Source organism: Glycine max, chromosome 15 (genome assembly GCF_000004515.6).
Source record: "Glycine max cultivar Williams 82 chromosome 15, Glycine_max_v4.0, whole genome shotgun sequence".
Lineage (NCBI taxonomy): Eukaryota > Viridiplantae > Streptophyta > Magnoliopsida > Fabales > Fabaceae > Glycine > Glycine max.
The window spans coordinates 20,853,632-20,873,396 of record NC_038251.2 but is presented as its reverse complement, the minus strand read 5'-3'; the positions used below and the strand labels follow the sequence as shown (position 1 = coordinate 20,873,396).

Genomic DNA, 19,765 nt, shown 5'->3' with positions numbered 1-19,765 from the left:
TTGACAGAAAGAATGCACGCAATAGGGCGGTTACATTGGCTTACCTCATCAGCAGTATAATCAGTTTCAGTAGCACCATCCATTTCAATGGTTGCACCATACCAAGTAAACACCTGAAAGATAAAAAAAAAAACATTTTACTTATAAAAAGAAGAAAATAGACATGTAAATGTAACAAAAATGCAGATATAAAAAGATATTACAACAAACTTGAGGCTGGGAGGAAAATTGAGCCAGATTTCAGGTGGAAGCTCGGTGCCAAAATTCTCGGCAGTGCCGTTAAGGAGTCGAAGGCGAAGAGGTGCGTCGTTACCAACTTGTATTCTCAGTTTGCTTTCTCTCTCCAATTTGACTTGCTTTATTGTCAATGCCGAACTCGAACCACCAACGAGACCTGCACCATCGCACGCCATGTTGTTTTTCTTCTTCTTTCCCTAAAACTCCAATTTCGCTTCTTTTTGCTTCGAATCAAACTTGGACAAATCGATTCTGAAAATTCAACTTGCTGCGTTGGCCATTACAGTTTGCGAATGGGAGTAAGCAAGTGAAGGAAAGAGGAAGAGAGTTGAGAAGCAGTGACGACCACAGAGTCAAAGAAGACCTAATGTTGAAGATGAAGCGAAAGAGAAAGGGGCCACCGGAACAAGTGTTTGCGTGTGCGAGACAGAAAGAGAAAAGACATGAGCATGCTTAGGTAACTGAGCTGCGCTGGTGGCGGTCCGCTTCGGATGGCCTCGTCAGCAGGCGCCACATGGAGTGAGTCCCTGTCGGCGTCGCTGTAAATGCCATGGTGGCGGTCCCATGCTCAGCGTCTCCCCTATGCAACAAATCTAAACCCTAATTCTTCTATTCTCCATCGATGCGCACAATCCCTTTAGCAAATGAGTTAGGTAGTGCGGGGTAGGGTAGAGTGCAAGTGCAGGCTAGGGTAGTGCAGTTCAACGTCGGTGTGCACTAAACCTGTTGTTGTAATGCGCAAACGACATCGTTTTTAACAAAAACGTCCTTGACATAAATCTCCTATTTACTAAAATGCCACCGCTTCTAAAACAATGTCGTTTTTGAAAGCACCGTCCTTGAAGGCGTGTCCTAGAATAACATATTTGTAGTAGTGTTACTGTTTCTCATTTCACTAAGTTTATGCATGTATTAATTTTAAACAGTGCTGTAAGAAATAGTTTAGTTATCGAGTTGAGAATCTTTTTCAAATGCAGAGAACATGGTTATGTTGATGAAGCCGATTATTGTCTTTTGAAAGCAATAAAAGCAGATCCCAAAGATGTTACTTTTTGAGGTCATCTTGCAAGGCTTTTGATAGGTGTTAAGAAACTAAGCTGTTTTCGAGGGTGCCAGTGCCTCCAGAGAGAAAGGGAAAGAAGGTAAATTGCTAATTCTCACGATCAAGAGAATTATCTTGCATTAAGATCAAGGTAAATCTTGCTGCATCATTCCCCCACAATCAAGAGAATTGTCTTGTATTAAGATCACATGCCTCTTTTTTCTTAAACTTCCCTTCAACATAAGATTATCTTTTTAATGCGTAACTATTTATGCAAGTTTTCTTGAAGATCTGATAGCATTATATCTTACAAGAATTTATTTGATCGTGTCATAACATAAAGAAAGAAGAAAAAAAATTATACAAGTTAATGAATTAAACTATTTATGCGCTGTGTACGTACTCCTACATATTGTCTTTTTTTTATTTGGTTATTTTTTTTGTTTTCCTTTCTTTCTTCTTTTGACATTGCTTACTACCGCTGTAGGGATCTTCTTGGAAATATGTTCCATTCGTGATTATGTCATCAGAAAATGTACCTTCCAGAATCAGCATGTAAGATTTCCTTGCTTCATTGTGGAAATGAGTTCTCTTTAATTTCTTTTTAATTTTTGAGGATTATTTTTCTTTCATTTAGTTTAATTTCAAAAATTGAATCATTTTTTAATTAACGATAAATATTAATTTTGTTTTGTTAGTAGAGATGATGAACTTGAGAGAGTGATAATATTATCATATTGGCCAAGCAATAAATTTATTGTAAGATTAATTAACCACCGAACCAGGAACTGAACCTATGGAAATTACAAAAGGTGATTAGACATTACATTCAATTAAAGTGATTAATTAAGTGCGTGTATTTAGATATTAGTGACTATTTAAAACTAATAACTATATGGGAAAACCAAATAAATTCCCCCCAATAGTAGATTGTAAGTTTAATCAAATTTTTACGTCAAAATATATCAAAAGTAACTAAAAATTATTTGTGATCCACATTTGAGTTATGTGAATATGAATTTAAAAGCATTAATTATAAAATTTTCACTAAAAAAATCATCAATGAAATTGATGAATATATTAGACTGAATTTGTTTAAGCTAAAAAAACTTTAAAATAGTTATTTTTAAAAAATATTTTTTAATAAACAAATAAGATTTACTTTTTCAAAAAAGATAAAAAAAACTGATTATTTTAATTAAAAATAATTTAAATAAACACATCATAAAAATAAAAATCTACTTATTTTATTAAAAAACATTTGCATATTGTAACTGAAATACTTCATTTAATTACCAGGGCCTTCAATCACCAATTAATATTATCATATTGAAGTTCCTCCTGGAGAGCAGGGTTGGTTTTGTAAATTTTGTCCTTATTGGTCCTTATTTTTTATTTATGCTTTTAATTTATTCATGCTTTTAATCAAAAAAACGTTTTGGTCCCTATTTTATTTATTTAGTCATGCTTTTAATTTATTCACATATTTAAATATTTAAATAAAAACATTTAATTGGTGACTAATAACAGAATTACCCAAAAGTCTAACAAATAATCACATGAATTTTTTAAAACTGTATTTTTAATCTTTTATTAATTAGTTTGACATCATCAAATGATATGAACATGTGATATTAAATTTATCAATAGTTTATAAAAAATAATACATTAAATAATTTTTAAAAAAAGTTATAAAAGTTACCCAACAATTTTCTAAAAACAAAAAACTTCTTATGTAAAGGGAAGGAGGTGGTAAGTAAATCTTACTATTAGGCATTTTAACATTTGCTATATATATATATATATATATAATTAATTTATTCTTTTCAGATGAGGCATAGTAGAAGCTGCTCTAATTACAAGAAAAAGATGTAGCCATTATTGGCTACTGGGTTTACTTGTACCTTTCTATAACTCGTCTTTCTGTTTTTTAGTCTCGAGTTTTAAGCTGAATATATTCTAGTTGTTTACTTGTACCTTTTTATATTATTTTTTTATCTCTGTCTGGAGGTGTAGTTAACTTACAGGTAATATATTTAATATCGTATAAAATTGTCCAATAAGTGAACTATACTTATGGATCTATGTTGTTCTTAGCTCAACTTCGAATAGTCAATTGGTTCAAGCTTGCAGTGAACTTTCTTGTTACGGGTTTTTTGGCATGGAAATATGGAAGACACTAGGACTCACAGGCAAGTGGGACAAAGTTTGTTTGTGCGAGTTGACAAGCTTCAGTTAGGTACTCTCCTTATTTCTTACTTTAATATGAAAATCCATCATTATTTTTTGGTAACAATAAATAGTCCATGATTGTTATTACTCGTTTGAGTTTCTAATTTCTTTTAATCAAAATTTTAAAAATCAAATAAATTATAGTATAATTAATTTTTTTTCTCTGTTGTTTGGATAGCATAATCAAACTATAATCACATTTTATTTTCTAATCAAATATAGATAAAAAAAATCAATCAAGATATTTTGGAAACTAAAATAAAATATTTTTAATTATGATATTTTAAAATTTTCAATTTTTATTTAATAACAAAAAAAGTTAGTAATATCCTCTCTCTAGTGTGATAGTAATTTCCTGTCTTATGTGTTCTTTGATATTAATTGTGATATAAAATATGATGTTTTGTGAATGCATGTTATAAAAAATTATGACAGAATTTTTGTATTATATAATTTATATTTTTTATTAGTTTTTTAATATTAATTTTATAGCTAAGTTTACTACTAAAGTTTCATAATTCACAAATTTCTCTAAACTTTCAAGTTAGATAATCTTGTATACTTGATTTGTTTGTCATTATTTCTTTTACTTATAATATTTGTGCATTTTGATTTTGCAGTTAAATATGCAAAACATCCGTATGGTTCTCTAGGCAAGAAGGGGATGGTAGCAGTTTTAACCGCTGCTATTTTCTTGTTTTTGTTGTTGGCGATCACTTTCGTGTATTGGTTTATTAAAGCAAGGAGACAATGTAAGTGGAATTATTTTTTTTATCAAACTTAGTGTTCTTAATTCTAATAACATTTTTTTTACGGTCTTAATTCTAATAACATGGTCAAATGTATTTGTTTCCTTGTTTGATGGTAGGAATAAGAAGGGATCGCAAGTATTCCATTTGTCTTACCTTCGACGACTCAACTGGTCTACAAGAATTTAACACTAAAAAAATTTAGAATTACCATTCTTTGAACTTAGCTCCATAGTTGCCGCAATAGACAATTTCTCTGATGCTAACAAGCTTGGCCAAGGAGTTTTTGGTTCTGTTTATAAGGTAGTCATTCTTCTTTAACAAGTCACAAATTCAACGACAATTTGCACTTGCATGTAACTTGCTCTTTATCAAAATATAATTCATTATGTTATCTCGACTCTGAATTACCTTTTGTGCTACCTTGCATAGGCAATTGCTACTGAAGTTGGTGCTAACTTCATCAACATTTCTATGTCAAGTATCACATCTAAGGTTAAATTTGTCTCTCTCTAAGTGTATATTGATTTCACCTTTATTAGTTTATTGTGCATATCAACTCATTTTCTTGCCTCTTTTTGCTTCAGTGGTTTGGTGAGGGTGAGAAATATGTGAAAACTGATTTGGTGAGGGTGAGAAACTAAAATGGTTGTAAAAATAACTATCTTAGTTTCTAAGACATACTACAACAGTTCTTTTAGAATCGTCTTAGAATGTTGAACTTTCTAAGACGGTTATTGAACAACCATCTTAGAATTCGCTTGTTGACTACGCCATACTAAGACGGGTGGACTAAAAACCGTCTTAGTATATACTACTTTTTACAATGGTTATTCAATAACTGTCTTAGAATGTAATAGATACTAAGACGGTGTAGTATGTAAAATCGCCTTTGTATCTACTAGATTCTAAGACGGTTTGGTTATTCACGGTTATTGAATAACCGTCTTAGAAAACATTACTTTCTATGACAGTTCAAAAACCATCGTTGTAAGTGTATTGCCATATTATGATGCCAGATTTTAGGACGGTTCAAAATTGTCATGAAATGTCTTAAATAACCAACTTAAAAGACCGTTATTGTAGTAGTGAAAGTAATGCAATAAGAAGTAAGACTAAAATTGAAATCACTTTTGTAATTAGAAGGGAAAATACTACTTAAAAGAGTTTTCGAAATATTTGACACACAATATTTTAATCAAACAGTCCCTTTAGCACAATTGACAAAGACAACAAAACAACTCTAAAGCCATGGAAATAGAAACATGAAGCTTTTCGGGGCATTCCCCTATATGTTCTAGAATTCAGAAAGATGGATCCACAAAGCATTACACACTATATATTGCATACAACAAATATGCAATTTGATCCAACGTGTATACCATCTTGGATGGTAAAAGTAGGTACCTTCTGGAGGTTGGACAAGCTTCCGGTTATGAGGAGCGGCCATTTCCTTCTTCAACTGTGTCAGTATGTCCTCCATGGTGTACTCTCTTTGCCAATTTGCAAGAAGACCAAATTTCTTTGGTTCAACCTATTTCATTCAAGTCTATAAATCTTGTCACAAAGATAATTAGTTATTAAGCCAATAAAATAGACTAAATTTTCTCATAATCATAAACATGAGAAGTGTCGCAAGATGGAGCGGATTCAACCCGTGCTTTGAAATAAAGTAAGAAAGAAATATATTCCATTATTCCCTTCCCAAAAACCCAAATCAAACTTGATTAGATCTCTAATAACAGACATCTCGAATCATCACAATTGTAAAATTAAAATGGAAAACACTGAAATTATAAGACATAAGCATGATTATAACCCAAATGATTAACACAGACATGATTAAAATGGAAAACACTGAAATTATAACCCAAATCAAACTTGATTATATGTCCTAGCATGCACTTATCAAAAAATATTTATAAAACAAAAGCATGTGGAAAATTATAAATGATGCCTCTCCTGTTTCATGATTAACACAAGTCATGTTGATTCGTGAATGAAACCGAACACTAGGGGGCTTTTCTGGGTAGTCTTTATCACCAAACAGCTTCAGTTGATAAATTTTTCCTTCATGTATAGTCTGACAGAGAAAAGATAAATGAGAATAGCATAATTATAGGATTTGCAAACAAATTTTTTTAACTATAAAAAAAATGAAAGTAAGTACATTATTATATATATAAAAGATAACCTTATCCCAAACTTTAAAATTTAAGGATAAACAAATTTTCATACTGCAAAGGCATAGACTTCTTTACCATATAAATATGCTAAGTCAATCCAACAGTAACAAAAAATAGGAAGGCATGTATATTCCAAACTAAAGAAATCCAAAAAAAAAATCCTATTATTATCACAAAATAAACTTCAAAATAGCAATAACATTTTCCATTATAAGGTAGTGCTCCAAGCATCCAACCAATTCTTAAATTTGGACAAAAAATGTCCACTTAACTCATCACTATTTAGATTTTTTTAATTTTTTATCAATTATATTTCCAATTTTGGGTAACTTTTCTTTATTTTTAAGCATTTATATGTTAGTACAAATTACTTATCTTTGGGATAGAAAATTCCAATTTAACATTTTTGGGGGCAGCCTCTTACATGCAACTGATAACTATCATTGGACACACATCGATAAGGATGAATCTACAGAGTGAACAGAGAAATATTTACATTTTGGGGGCCAATAATGGTGCCAGTCCTAGAGCGCATGTAAATGTCATCACCATCATCCATTACATAGCTAATTGTGCCATCTCTAATTCCTTTTTCACCACGTTCAAGCTCCTCTAGCAATCTGAAGTTTCTAGGAACTGCATTTAAACATACAAATATTTAACAAAACACAAACATTTTTTATTTAAAAACATGTAACTAGCCATTGTGGGATCAATGCATGAAAAGAATATCAAACCATGCATATAACATTCTTGTCGAAACAACATGTAACATTGTTGCTAATTGGAACAAGTTCAGAATATAGAAATTAAAATTTGTCTACTTGTGTTCATTTGTACACACACACACACATATCATATAACTCAGCTATGCATAATATTTGAAGTTGTAGATTTTGTTAGAATCAGCCCGGTCCATGTCCAAAATATTAGGATGGGACTGGACCAGTTAAGCCCAGCCCACAAACACCTTACTTTCCACTCATATTCTTAGGTCCTCCTTGCCATTTTTATGCCTGCAATGCCTAAATTCTTCTAGTGCTACCTAAATAACTTTGCCATCTCTATCTATTTAAAGTCTAACCAAATAAGGACTTCAAGTAAGTTACAATATGTTGCGTGTTTTTTGAGTCAGCTTTGCATTATAAAGGTTCTCGACTATAGGTACCCCTTGGTACTTTATCTCCTACAATTGGCTAAAATAACTGGTCTTGTGCCATCATTTTTCTTTTTTGGTTGGGTTTCAAAAATAACATGAATTTTAAAATTGTTATCTTGAAATATAAAACAGATTTATTAATTCTTGAAATTATGTTGATGCCAATTACAATAAATAAATTTGTATTGCACTATGTTAGTGACCAACACAATATCTAGAAGCCCCATCCAATATAATACACTTCCAATCTCTTTTATGCCATAAAGAACCTCAACTTTTAGCTCTGATTTTGTCTCCTAGTTAAGATGCTCCTTAACGAGTCTCACGCAACCTGGGTAGCAATAATATAAGAATTAATTTCTCAGATATGACCATGTGTGTATGTATTGTATTCCTTAGTAGATGATTTGTTTATGAGAAAACTATTTGTAATGACCATGAAATATAACTGCCTTGATAAATGTCTAGTTTCTAGCAAAATGTTTCAGTGCTTTTGAGATTTTGAAAAATGCATTATGCCTAAGGTCTCTCCTAGTTATATAAGAAACATAAGAAAAAGGGTATAAGAAATGCCAATGACCTCAACTCCATGACAAAGAAATGCATCAAGTCATACTTTATTCAAAAGAAAGGACAGAGAAATAACGACTACTAATAATTAATATCTAAGAAACGATTTGGTCAAGCACTGCGTAATTGATGCGTAGTTACCAAGAATTTGGAATATTGTATGATGCATGCATGTCCAATATATGAAACACCAACATGATTTACATGATAAGACTCACTATTATTTGGAGAATGATTTTGCCTTTCATAATTTTTTATCCTTGAATAATTTTCTATGCATATGAATCGATATGAATAATTTTCCATCAAGATGTTGAAAGAATACATTTTAAGCATTCACATATAAGTAAAATGCAGAGTAAAGTTTATTCAAGTAAAAAGAAAAATGTCATCATGTACCTGTCACACCTCCATCGAAAGGAAGAGGCCCAATTGATTTTGGCAAAGAGTCTTGTAATCCTGTAATCATTGGTTCAAGCAAAGTAATCTAGCAATAGCACCCATTTACATAGTTAGTGAGCCACGTTCAAATTTTATAATATCAATGAATATAGACATATGAAAACTAGAAGCATCCAGTATGTATGTGTGCCAATCTATAAATAATGATCAGGTGCTTAATTTGGTTGAATTAAGGTACAAATTTTTGTGAATGCCATTGTGGAATCTATATATTTGCAAAATTACATGTAACATTTCATCATTCATTTCTCATATCCTTATAACAATGAATACACCATGAAAATAAAAGTTTATAATTCGTGTAAGTATCAATGTTAGCCTTCATGATCATTTTCTTAAACAATCTCTATTAGTTTGTTGCAGGATGTGGCATTGAAGATGATTAAAAACTTTTCATCAGCTATATTCCCTCTAATTTGCTTTAAAATGTAAACTTGAATAACTAATCAAAAGAAGGATTTGAGGTAGCCTAGCCACCAGTTATTCTCTCTTTATTTCTCAACTCAAGTATTGACCAAATCTACATGTTTATTTTGGATGAAAGTATATCTAGGTAAGGATAAATCCTCTAGTCCCCTACACACACTCTTATATCACTATCAGTTCAACACAAACTAGCCCTCAATTTTTCATTTTAATGGACCACCTTATCTATCAAGTGTCAATTTAATCAGTTCCCATATCCATCCTAAATGCAAAACTTTTAAAAAAAATCTAAACAAAAAAAACCAACATTAACAAGTTAAACCTAAAGAGTAGACATAGAGGTTTTGCCAAGAATGTCATATGGAACAAAAAAATGTTAAGTTGATATACAGGGTACTTGTTCCCACGGAACATCTCAACATGCAAATTCAACAAAATAGCCCATCTTGTGCTCCAAAAAATCTGCATATAAAATTAAAAAAAGATCAATCACCATCCATCTTTGGTTTGAATTTGTAGACCATATGACATGTTGATCTAAAAGAACAAGCCAAGTGTCTATAATCAATAAATAACTACAAAAGACTATGATAGTCAAAGGTACAAAATACAAACACCATCACAAATGACTGGAGTTCATGAAAGGATGAACAAAATGATTGCTAAAAGCCTAAAAAAGTCAGAAGCATGCTTTCTCAAGCAAAACTTCCCAAATTGTTTAGATGTCCCAAAGTTAGATGATCCACAAGAAACCGACAACCTTTGAGAAGGTATTTCTCATACGACTTTGTTAACTAACTAAGCTCTATAGCATAAAGAAATATATAAATAGGTGCTAAGTTAGAAAGAGTGTTGGCCTTTTTGGTCAGCTTTACTTCACTTGATAGGTGGTTTAAACTCTTTGTATCATGAAAATCTTTAAAAGTTTTGTTAGAAGATAGATTAATTGAATATTAATTGACAATAAAGTACAATTACTTAACATTGGTGAGTTAGAGACACTCTTTTTGCCAAAAGGTCATACCAGATTCAGTGGCCTAACACCTTCCTATTTCTTAAGAAAAGAAGTTTACATACATAGAAAACAAAATAGATGTTTCTACAATGGAAAAACATGCTTATGAGCAGCAAAAAGACTGATGTCACTCACTGATTCTGAAGGATAGTCAATTGGTGTATAGCCAACCCGAAAATAAATGACTGAAATTGCTTGTCCATCCCTGTAAGTGCATACTGAAATTGTATATAGTGGAGACATGAATCCTACAGTACACTGGCTTTCCATACTGTATCAAGTTGTCTAGTTCCACTGATTTGAGTTTAATTTGTTTCTCTGCAAATTTACTTGTTGAACTTTGTTACCTACAGGTAGGATTTAATATGAAAAAGGTAACTAAAGGGAATGTAACAATAAAGTTATAGGACCTTCAAGGTCAATGAAGGTTTTGAAGTATGTGGGAGAGATACTGTCATGCTGTTTCAGCAATTGTGCATGCCCTCTAAACACTTTGAAACACACATTCACCTTGACCACTCATTGAAATATTGTCTTTTCTTATCTAATGAAAAGTTTCATATGCCTTTCTCCCTGTAACATTAAAATTAGGATTTACTTGGTTAGTTTGAAACTTTATATTTATTTTTCCCACATTGAAAAATATGAATGATTGTTCCAACTTCTAAGGTTCCATGAAAATGTTGTTGCAATCTCACCTTGCAACTCTTTAACTAAGACATTTCAAAATTTCAATCAATGAATAATTAATTAATTTGCTCCAATGAATATCAAAGTCGAATGAACCTTTTAGAGGTAAAAACTTGTTACTAGAAAAGTACAGATATTGAAAATTTTCCATGTAATTAAATTGATTGATAAAAACATTTACAAAATATTACCAACCATCAGCAGCAACAGGCCAATAAGGAGCTTTAGTTGGAGCATGTAATTGTTGAAGAATAACTGGATCAGCCTTCATAATAGAAATTGAAAAACCTAACAGCTAATGAAATAATGCGAATCAGAACTACATAATAATTCACAAAAGAAGTCATAAATGACCCTGTATAAACTCTATCAACAACCAATCCATGTTCTACCTGTAACTTTGGAACTATTTTTCCAGTTGTAATCATTAGTTCCATTGTATGAGTGCCACCTAACCTGCATATGAAAGAATGGTTGTATAGACAAAATTGTTTTGTACTACTGTATGGACAAAATATAAATTTGACATATCTAATTAAACTTAATAATTTTATGTCTATTGGATAAGAAAGAATGGTTGTATATTACATAAATTTTGCTCTATCAAAAGGTAGTATATGACATACCTTATTGTCTTTTTCTTAGACAACCTGTGAAAGGGACAACCATATATAGTGCGGCTAATGCTGACCTGCATACGATTAATGCTGCACAACAAAAACACTGATCCTATATGGGGACTAATACAAAACGCAACCCCAAAGTAGTGCACAATGAATAACGTAAAGAAGTCAAATTTAGAGAGATTTATATAACGATGCAAAATTAAAAGTCACGATCACATCATGAAACTTAAACAATGAAAATTTTACGTTACAAACAATAATGTTCCTATGTCATCTAAATTTCTATAATTTACATCCATCTTTCCAACTTGTAGAAAATAGGCTGCCCATTTCTTGCATAGTGTCGTCATGGTGTCACTGTCTAATGGTGTTCCATCAGAAAAGCACTACAAATTTGAAAAAATTATATAAGATTAGTACATGAAGCATTGAGGTACAATTTCATACTCCACAATATTCTCTCGTGGACACAACACAAGTTGTCAATGTGCACTAAAGTCAAAAAAATCAAATTGACCATCAAATAAATGCAAACACATTGATAACAACCACATCAATTGATTTACTGATTCAAGTAAGGTCCTAAGTAGACTTCTTGATGTGATTTCTTGACCCACGTATCTATGTACTGTTCATATTCTTGACGCATGTCCTTTGCGCAACGTATAGATTGGGGCTCAAGGAAACCATAAACTGGAGCAAAACCTATGCTTGTACTCCAATCATTTATAAATCTTTTTTAAAGATAGTAAACTATATTGCTAGCCAAATATAGAGTGGACAATTAATTATGACTTACATTACAATATATAATTTACTTACATAATCCACAACTATAGTATAGATATGTTTAAACATTTGTCACCTAAAATGATTTCAGTTACATCTGCATGTGTGATGAAAAAGCCATTTGTGGAATTAGGTATCCCAAATTTTGCCCCGTCCCATGACAACTCCATTGGCTTTTGGTAAATGACATACAACTTATTAACCAACTCTCCCAAGGGATCATCTGTGGCAATAACATTGGCCCTGTCAGTCTGTTCAACAGACTTCGGTGGAGGCTTATCGGATACCAACACCACCTATCATAATACCAATTAGTCTACATGTAATTATGCATGACAAAAAATACAAGGGATTCATAGGGAAAAAGGAACCTCATCAGTTACTTTTCTAACAAGATGTCTGGGCCATGCGATGAATGTGCCAATGGCCTAGTTTAGATACCGAACCTATGTTGTAGGAAAAGGGACCTCAGCGTTAGGGTGGTAATATGTGACAACATTCACCCTAACAACATGATCTGCAGAATGAACATTGTGTATGGTGGATGAATTGTCATACAATTTTTCCAAGGCCACCAGCAAGGTACTTTCATCTTCAACCACGAACAACCTCATTAGATCCACATCAACATTAGAAGGCTCTTTAGGTAATCCTTGTGCCTCAGGTGCAGCGCAGCTACCCTTTATGCTCACACGCGCAACTAAAGGTTGCATTTCTGGTGCCTCAATGGGGGCTAACTGATGTGATGCAATATGAGATAACTCTATTTTAAGTGCTTGTTTTAACTCTTGCTTCATTATCTCCAAATTGTGACTGTGTTGTTCTTCAACTGCCTTCCTCCAAGCCTCTTGCTGCTACTTGTGTTCTTCTTCCACCTCCTTTCTTATCTCATCTTTAATTTCACCGATGATTTAAGCCAACTGTTGTTGGCTGATTGATGGTGAGGACGTGCTAGAAGCACGTGATGCTTGGCCAAAGTATTGGCTTATTGTGACACCTGTCCCTACGACATGAACACGTCCTGGATGCTCAGGTCGGCCTATGGCCGTGTTCAGTATGTCCTGACGCCCATGTGGAACAAAGCTTCCCTGCGTAGCCTGTTCCTCTAATGAATCCTGCATGCAGATATATTTGTTCAATTTCAATAAAATAAAGTTGAGTGTTAGCTAACGATTATTTGACAATCACTATAAGCTAAGAAGAGATGAACTCACAATTTTGTCTGCAATTTGTTGTGCCGCTTCAGAGGTCATTTGGCCATAACGCTTTGTGCGGGTCATCTTCCACTTCAGGTGTCTTGACACTAGGGATGGAGGGCCGAGGTTGAGTGTTGGGATTTCAGTAAACTCATATTGCTGATCTTGACGCTTCCTCTTCTCATCCATAAGTTTCTTGTCAAGAAGTTCATAACCCCTAACCCCCACGAGACAGTACGTGGGGGCAGTCATTGAATTTCTGAATTTCTTGCGCCTTCTTCCCTATACCCTTAAAAACACAAGCTTGTAGTAGTCATATATATATATATATATATATATATATATATATATATATATATATATATATATATATATATAAACAACATATACAATTCTGAATCCATTATTGAATATAAGGCAACTACCACAAACCTGCCAACTAGGGGTTTGACGGTTTTTGCAAATTCGACCCATGTTGTTGGATCAAGACCATACTTCACCGTAGGATCAGATATTTTTCTGACCTTCATTGTCAGCATAGACAAATTTAGAAGTCAATGACGACTTAAATTGCCTCTATCTAACTGCGACTGTTGACATCACCTTCTTTTTTGCATCCTCACGTTCAGGGATGTCAAATTTGCACTGCACAACAAAAGGTGTTATGTAACAGTAAGTAAATGATTCCTTTAAAACTAACTTAAAAACAAAATCATAAGCATGCGTGTATTTATAACCATTTACCAAAATATCTTCCCATATTAGGTTTTTTAGATCATCTGGGACAACATTCCAATTCGCGTGGACAATAGGAATTTTGTCCCTTGTGACAACCCCTAGATAACTGTGAAATTTCTCTTTATGAGGCCCTGAGCCTCTACCTGTAGCAGGATTCACGTTCACAACTGGTCGTGGGTGATCTAAGCTTCTAGTAGTCAGGCTTCTGAGCCGGGTGGATTGTCTAGTCCTTTTTGAAGTAACCTCTACAGGGTTTTCTGAATGTGGTGGGGACGTTGAGGGTGCTGTCATCACTCTACGGAAAATAACAAAATTGAGTTACGAAAAATTCAATTATGTAATAGGGTGCATGAAGTTGAAAAAATAACTTAGAAATTTATGCATGACAAATAAAAAATAGTTACGTAATACGTATATGGTTGTGCTTACACAGTTACGTAGGAATGTTCTCCCATAAACCCTTGTCATGATCAGTACGATTTGCATATACATCGTCCTCTTGTTGTTCATCAGTAATTGAAGGCATGTCTTTGGAGAAAGGCAGCATGTCAGGTGCATCAAGTGTTGAACCATCAATATGGTGACTTGTAGAAATTGTTCTCCCTTGCAAAACCACTGCCCATCTAGAGTCGCAGGGATCTTCTACATAAAACACTTGTCGAGCTTGTTCTGCCATTATGAATGGGTCATCCTTGTAACCTACCTTTTTAAGGTTTACTAAAGTAAATCCCATTTTGTCTTGATGCACACCTGTATTTCCATTGATCCACTTGCATTTGAAGAGAGGTACTCTAAATTCACCATAATCAAGTTCCCAAATGTCTTCAATGACTCCATAGTAAGGCATGCTTGCTTCAATGGGGTTATTGTTAGAAGCACTACAAAAGTGATGCGATTGACCATCCACATTGGCCCCGCTGTTCTGCACACTATTTTTATCATCCTTGGACTTCGTGTAGAAAGAATAATGATTGATATCATATCCCTTCCAAGTTGGAACATTAAAATTTGGACTGACAACTAGCAATCTTAATGCCTTCGAAGCACTATGATCAACAAAGATTGTTTGTCTAAACCATTGTATGAAAGTTCTATTATGCTCTTGCAACAACCTCATCATGTTCATTTTTCGGTGAATACGACTAACATGTTGTTTGTGAGCATCTATGTAAGGGATGACCTCTGTTGTGTTGTGTAATACGTATAGATGAGCTTGAGATAGCTGTTGGCGATCCATGGTTACAACATTGAACCCTCGTGTGCCCTTACCTTCAACGGTGTTGTCATGACGACTTTCAGGAACGCCAACAGGTGTAGCGGCGTGTAAATATTCTGAACAAAACTCAATAGTTTCCTCAGCAACGTATCTTTCAACAATGCTAGCCTCTGGGCGATATTGATTTTTTGTATATCCTTTCAAGACCTTCATGTAATATTCAACATGATACATCCAGCGTAAAAACACAGGCCCACACAACTGAATCTCACGCACAAGATGAACAATTAAGTGAACCATGATGTCAAAAAATGATGGAGGAAAATAGATTTCTAATTCACACAAGATAATGGCTGCCTGATTCTCCAAATCATCCAATTGTTTTGGGTCAATCACCTTGCTACAGATAGCATTAAAGAAAAAACACAACCGGGTTATTGCAACCCTAACTTTCTCAGGAAATATACCACGAACAGCCACTGGCAACAATTGTTGCATTAACACATGACAATCATGAGATTTCAAGCCAACCAACTTCAAATCATTAACTGACACAAGCCTCTTGATATTGGAAGAGTATCCTTGTGGGACTTTTACATTTTTAAGACAACCACAAAAATGTTTTTTCACCTTAGTTGACATTGTGTAACATGCTAGGGGCAAATAAGTTCGGTGACCTTGTGCTTGCGGATGCAACTGCTGTCGTATACCCATGTCGACCAAATCCTGTCAACTTTGTAGACCATCCTTTGTCTTGCCTTTGATGTTAAGAAGGGTGTCAGTTAAACTATTACAAACATTCTTCTCAACATGCATTACGTTGAGACAGTGTCAAACATGTAGCTTGGTCCAATAAGGAAGATCAAAGAACACTGACTTTTTCTTCCAAATGTTCTTTTCAGCATGATCCTTCGTTTGTGTCTTACCAAAAATAGTTACCATGTCTTTGACCCGATCATACACTTCATGGCCAGCTAACGGTTCCGGGCCACCTTCAGTCTCATGGGTTCCATTAAATGTTTTCTTCAATCGCCGATACGGGTGATAATGTTTCAAAAACCTGCGATGCCTTCTATATACTGTCTTCTTGCAATGTTTAAGCTGCATGAAACTCGTCTTTTTCTCACAAATTGGACATGCATGGTGTACTTTGACACTATAGCCGCTCAAATTCCCATAAGCTGAAAAGTCATTAATGGTGCAAAATATCATCTCACGCAACTTGAAGGTCTGTCCAACACTCGCATCAAACACATCAACCCCATCTGCCCACAACTTGCGCAAGTCTTCAATCAATGGAGTCAAATACACATCAATATCGTTCCCTAACTGTCTTGGACCCGCTTCATGCACAACCAAGGAGGAAGGTTGTAAATCATTAGCATAATAGGCCATGAACTGTGACTAGTGTTCAAGTTACCAAATGGATTCATGTCATCCGAAGCAAGAGCAAGTTGTAGGTTTCTTGGTTCCGCTCCAAATTCAGGATACAAGTGATCAATGGTCTTCCATTGTGGAGAATCAGCAGCATGTCGGAGTAACCCATCATTTATTCTGCCAAAAGCATGCCATTTAAGGTTTGACAATTCGTTTGCACTAGCAAACAATCGCTTAAACCTTGGTATAATGGGAAGGTACCAACAAACCTTTGCTGGACGATTGTTGTTTGTTCCTACTTCATAATTGTTTTCCCCGTCGTTCACCTTGTATCGTGATACCCCACATGTTGGGCAATTCCATATTTTCGCAAACTCATTTCTATATAGTATACAATTATTACGACATGCATGAATTTTCTGGTACTCCATACCTACCGGACGTAATATCTTTTTTGCCTCGTAGTGACTTTTGGGTAATGTGTTTTCGTTAGGTAGCATATTCTTCAATAACACAAGCAAATCTGTCAGACTTTTGTCACTCCACCTAAATCTGGCCTTCAAGTTCACCAAAGCTAGCACCGCAGATAACCGAGTATAGGTTGTGCACCCCAAATACAATGGGAGCTTTGAATCTGTTTGTAATTCTTCACAATAGGGTGCATGAGCATGCAAAAAACCCTCTTGCCGAAGATCGCGTATCATGTCTTCCATTCGATCTTCGGTTTGGACATGTTGTGATTCAATGTCGGCGGTTGTTGACATGTCTGGCAATTCACTGTGCCATATCCAATTTGTATAACTCCGACTGAATCCGTCACAAATAAGATGTGATCTGATGTCATCTAATGAATGATGCCTTCCATTGACACAGTTAACACATGGATAAAAATATTTTCCACCGAACATTGGTGCATGTTGTTGTGCAAACAACAAGAAATCTTCAACCCCCTTTTCATACTCATCATTGATGCGTGGTGCTTGAATCCAACTTCGATTCATGTTTTCTATTGTATCAGAGGGTCTATTTTTATGTCGTATGCATGATATTCTCACTTTTTTCTTATGAAGGTAAGGTCCTATCCCATTCAGGAACAACCTTTTTTGCTTCATTCATATGTACAAGTTAAGCATGTTATGCGAAATTTGACAAAATTTCAGCAGCATTTCACATTGGTCTCCAAGTACACAAAATGAAAGCGGTCAAATAAATTGACCACAATCAAGTATGCACCCGAAGAACAAAGCAATATGCAATAAACTGAAATTTTATCAAATTTAACACAACATACTTAACCTATAAGTATGAATGAAGTAAAAAAGGACAGTTCCCAAACTGTCCAAACGGACAATTCAAGATTCTATACCACAACTAATCCAAACTATCCGTATTAATCATGGTATGGAATCTCAAACAGGAAACTAGGGTTCACTAAAAATGCACATATTTTAAATGGACAATAATAGTAATATATGAACAGCAAAGTAACAATCCAAATATATGAAGGATTAAGTTACATACCAAGATAGAAAAAATTAATGATAGAGATGACTGCGGTAATGGCAGCTAAAATCAGATGGAGGTAATTATCTTTGTTCAACGAACAAATTAAATTGTCAAAAGTATCTTCAATCTTTACCTATACAAACATGAGCAGGGGCTGAAAATATCAATAAAATTGCAGGCAGAGGCAGCAAAAGTGTAGAAGCAAACTTCATTGCTTCATGATGATGAATCAAGATTGATTCAAGGTGTTTTGATGATAACAAAGATGATGACAAAAAGCCCAAGAGAATGATTTCAAGATTGAGTCAATAACAATTCAAGAATCAAGAGAAAGTTTCATCAAGAATATTCAAGATTCAAGATTCAAGAATAATCAAGATCAAGATTCAAGACTTAAAGATTCAAGAATCAAGAGAAGACTCAATCAAGATAAGTATTACAAAGTTTTTCAAAACATTGAGTAGCACAAGAAGTTTTTTTACAAAATCATTACCAAAGAGTTTTACTCTCTGGTAATCGATTACCAGATTGTACTAATCGATTTCCAGTGTTTTAAAATGTTAAGATTTTCAAAATTCAAAATGAAGAGTCACATCTGTTGATGTGTAATCGATTACACCTTTATGGTAATCGATTACCAGTGACTATTTTCGAAAAATTCATTTCCAAAAGTCACATTTCTTCAAGTGACTTGTTTCTGAAGATTCTTTCAAAAGTCATAACTTTTTAAGTGATTAGTTTTAAAGGAATTGCCAAGAGTTACAAGTTTTGACTTGAGTCATCAAGAAACTATAAATATGTGACCTTGGCATGAAACATTTAATTCATCTCCATCATCTCTTTCAATCATTCTATCTTTCAATCTATCTTTCAACATCTTCTTTCATTTCTTTCAGAACTTTCTGATTTCATCTTCTCTTCATCTTTCTAAAAGTTTTTGTTCAAAAACTTGTGCTATTCATCTTTTTCATTCTCTTATCCCTTTTCCAAAAAGAATTTACCAAGGACTAACCGCCTGAATTCTTTTTGTGTCTCTCTTCTCCCTTTTCCAAAAGAACAAATGACTAACCGCCTGAATTCTTTTGTGTCTCCCTTCTCCCTTGTCAAAGAATTCAAAATGACACAGTCTGATAATTCTTTTGATTCTTCCCTTTCCCATAAACAAAAGATTTCAAAGGACTAACCGCCTGAGAACTTTATCTTAACACATTGGAGGGTACATCCTTTGTGGTACAAGTAGAGGGTACATCTACTTGGGTTGTTGACTGAGAACAAGAGAGGGTACACCTCTTGTGGATCAGTTCTAGTGTAGGGTACATCCACTAGGTTGTTCAAAGAGAACAAGGGAGGGTACATCCCTTGTGGATCTTTGCATGTAAAAGGATTTTTACAAGGTTGAAAAGAAATCTCAAAGACCGCAAGTCGCTTGGGGACTGGATGTAGGCACGGGTTGTTGCCGAACCAGTATAAAACTCTTGTGTGTTTGTCTTCTTCTTCCCTACTCTTTTAATTTCCGTTGTGCACTTTAATTTCTACTTTTACTTTTGGT

General features: G+C 34.0%; 1 protein-coding gene across 1 annotated transcript; it reads right to left on the bottom strand.

The window, feature by feature from the left end:
• Positions 1 to 690: 690 nt before the first annotated feature.
• Positions 691 to 17,711, bottom strand: LOC100789604 (uncharacterized). The gene is made up of 7 exons (XM_041009583.1): positions 16,754 to 17,711; positions 16,260 to 16,676; positions 15,018 to 15,812; positions 6,943 to 7,082; positions 6,218 to 6,343; positions 5,643 to 5,794; positions 691 to 817 (listed from the first exon to the last, which is right to left on the bottom strand). The coding sequence occupies exons 1-7, from the start codon at positions 17,709 to 17,711 to the stop codon at positions 691 to 693; spliced, it is 2,715 nt and encodes a 904-aa protein (XP_040865517.1).
• Between the last annotated feature and the right edge of the window lie 2,054 nt (positions 17,712 to 19,765).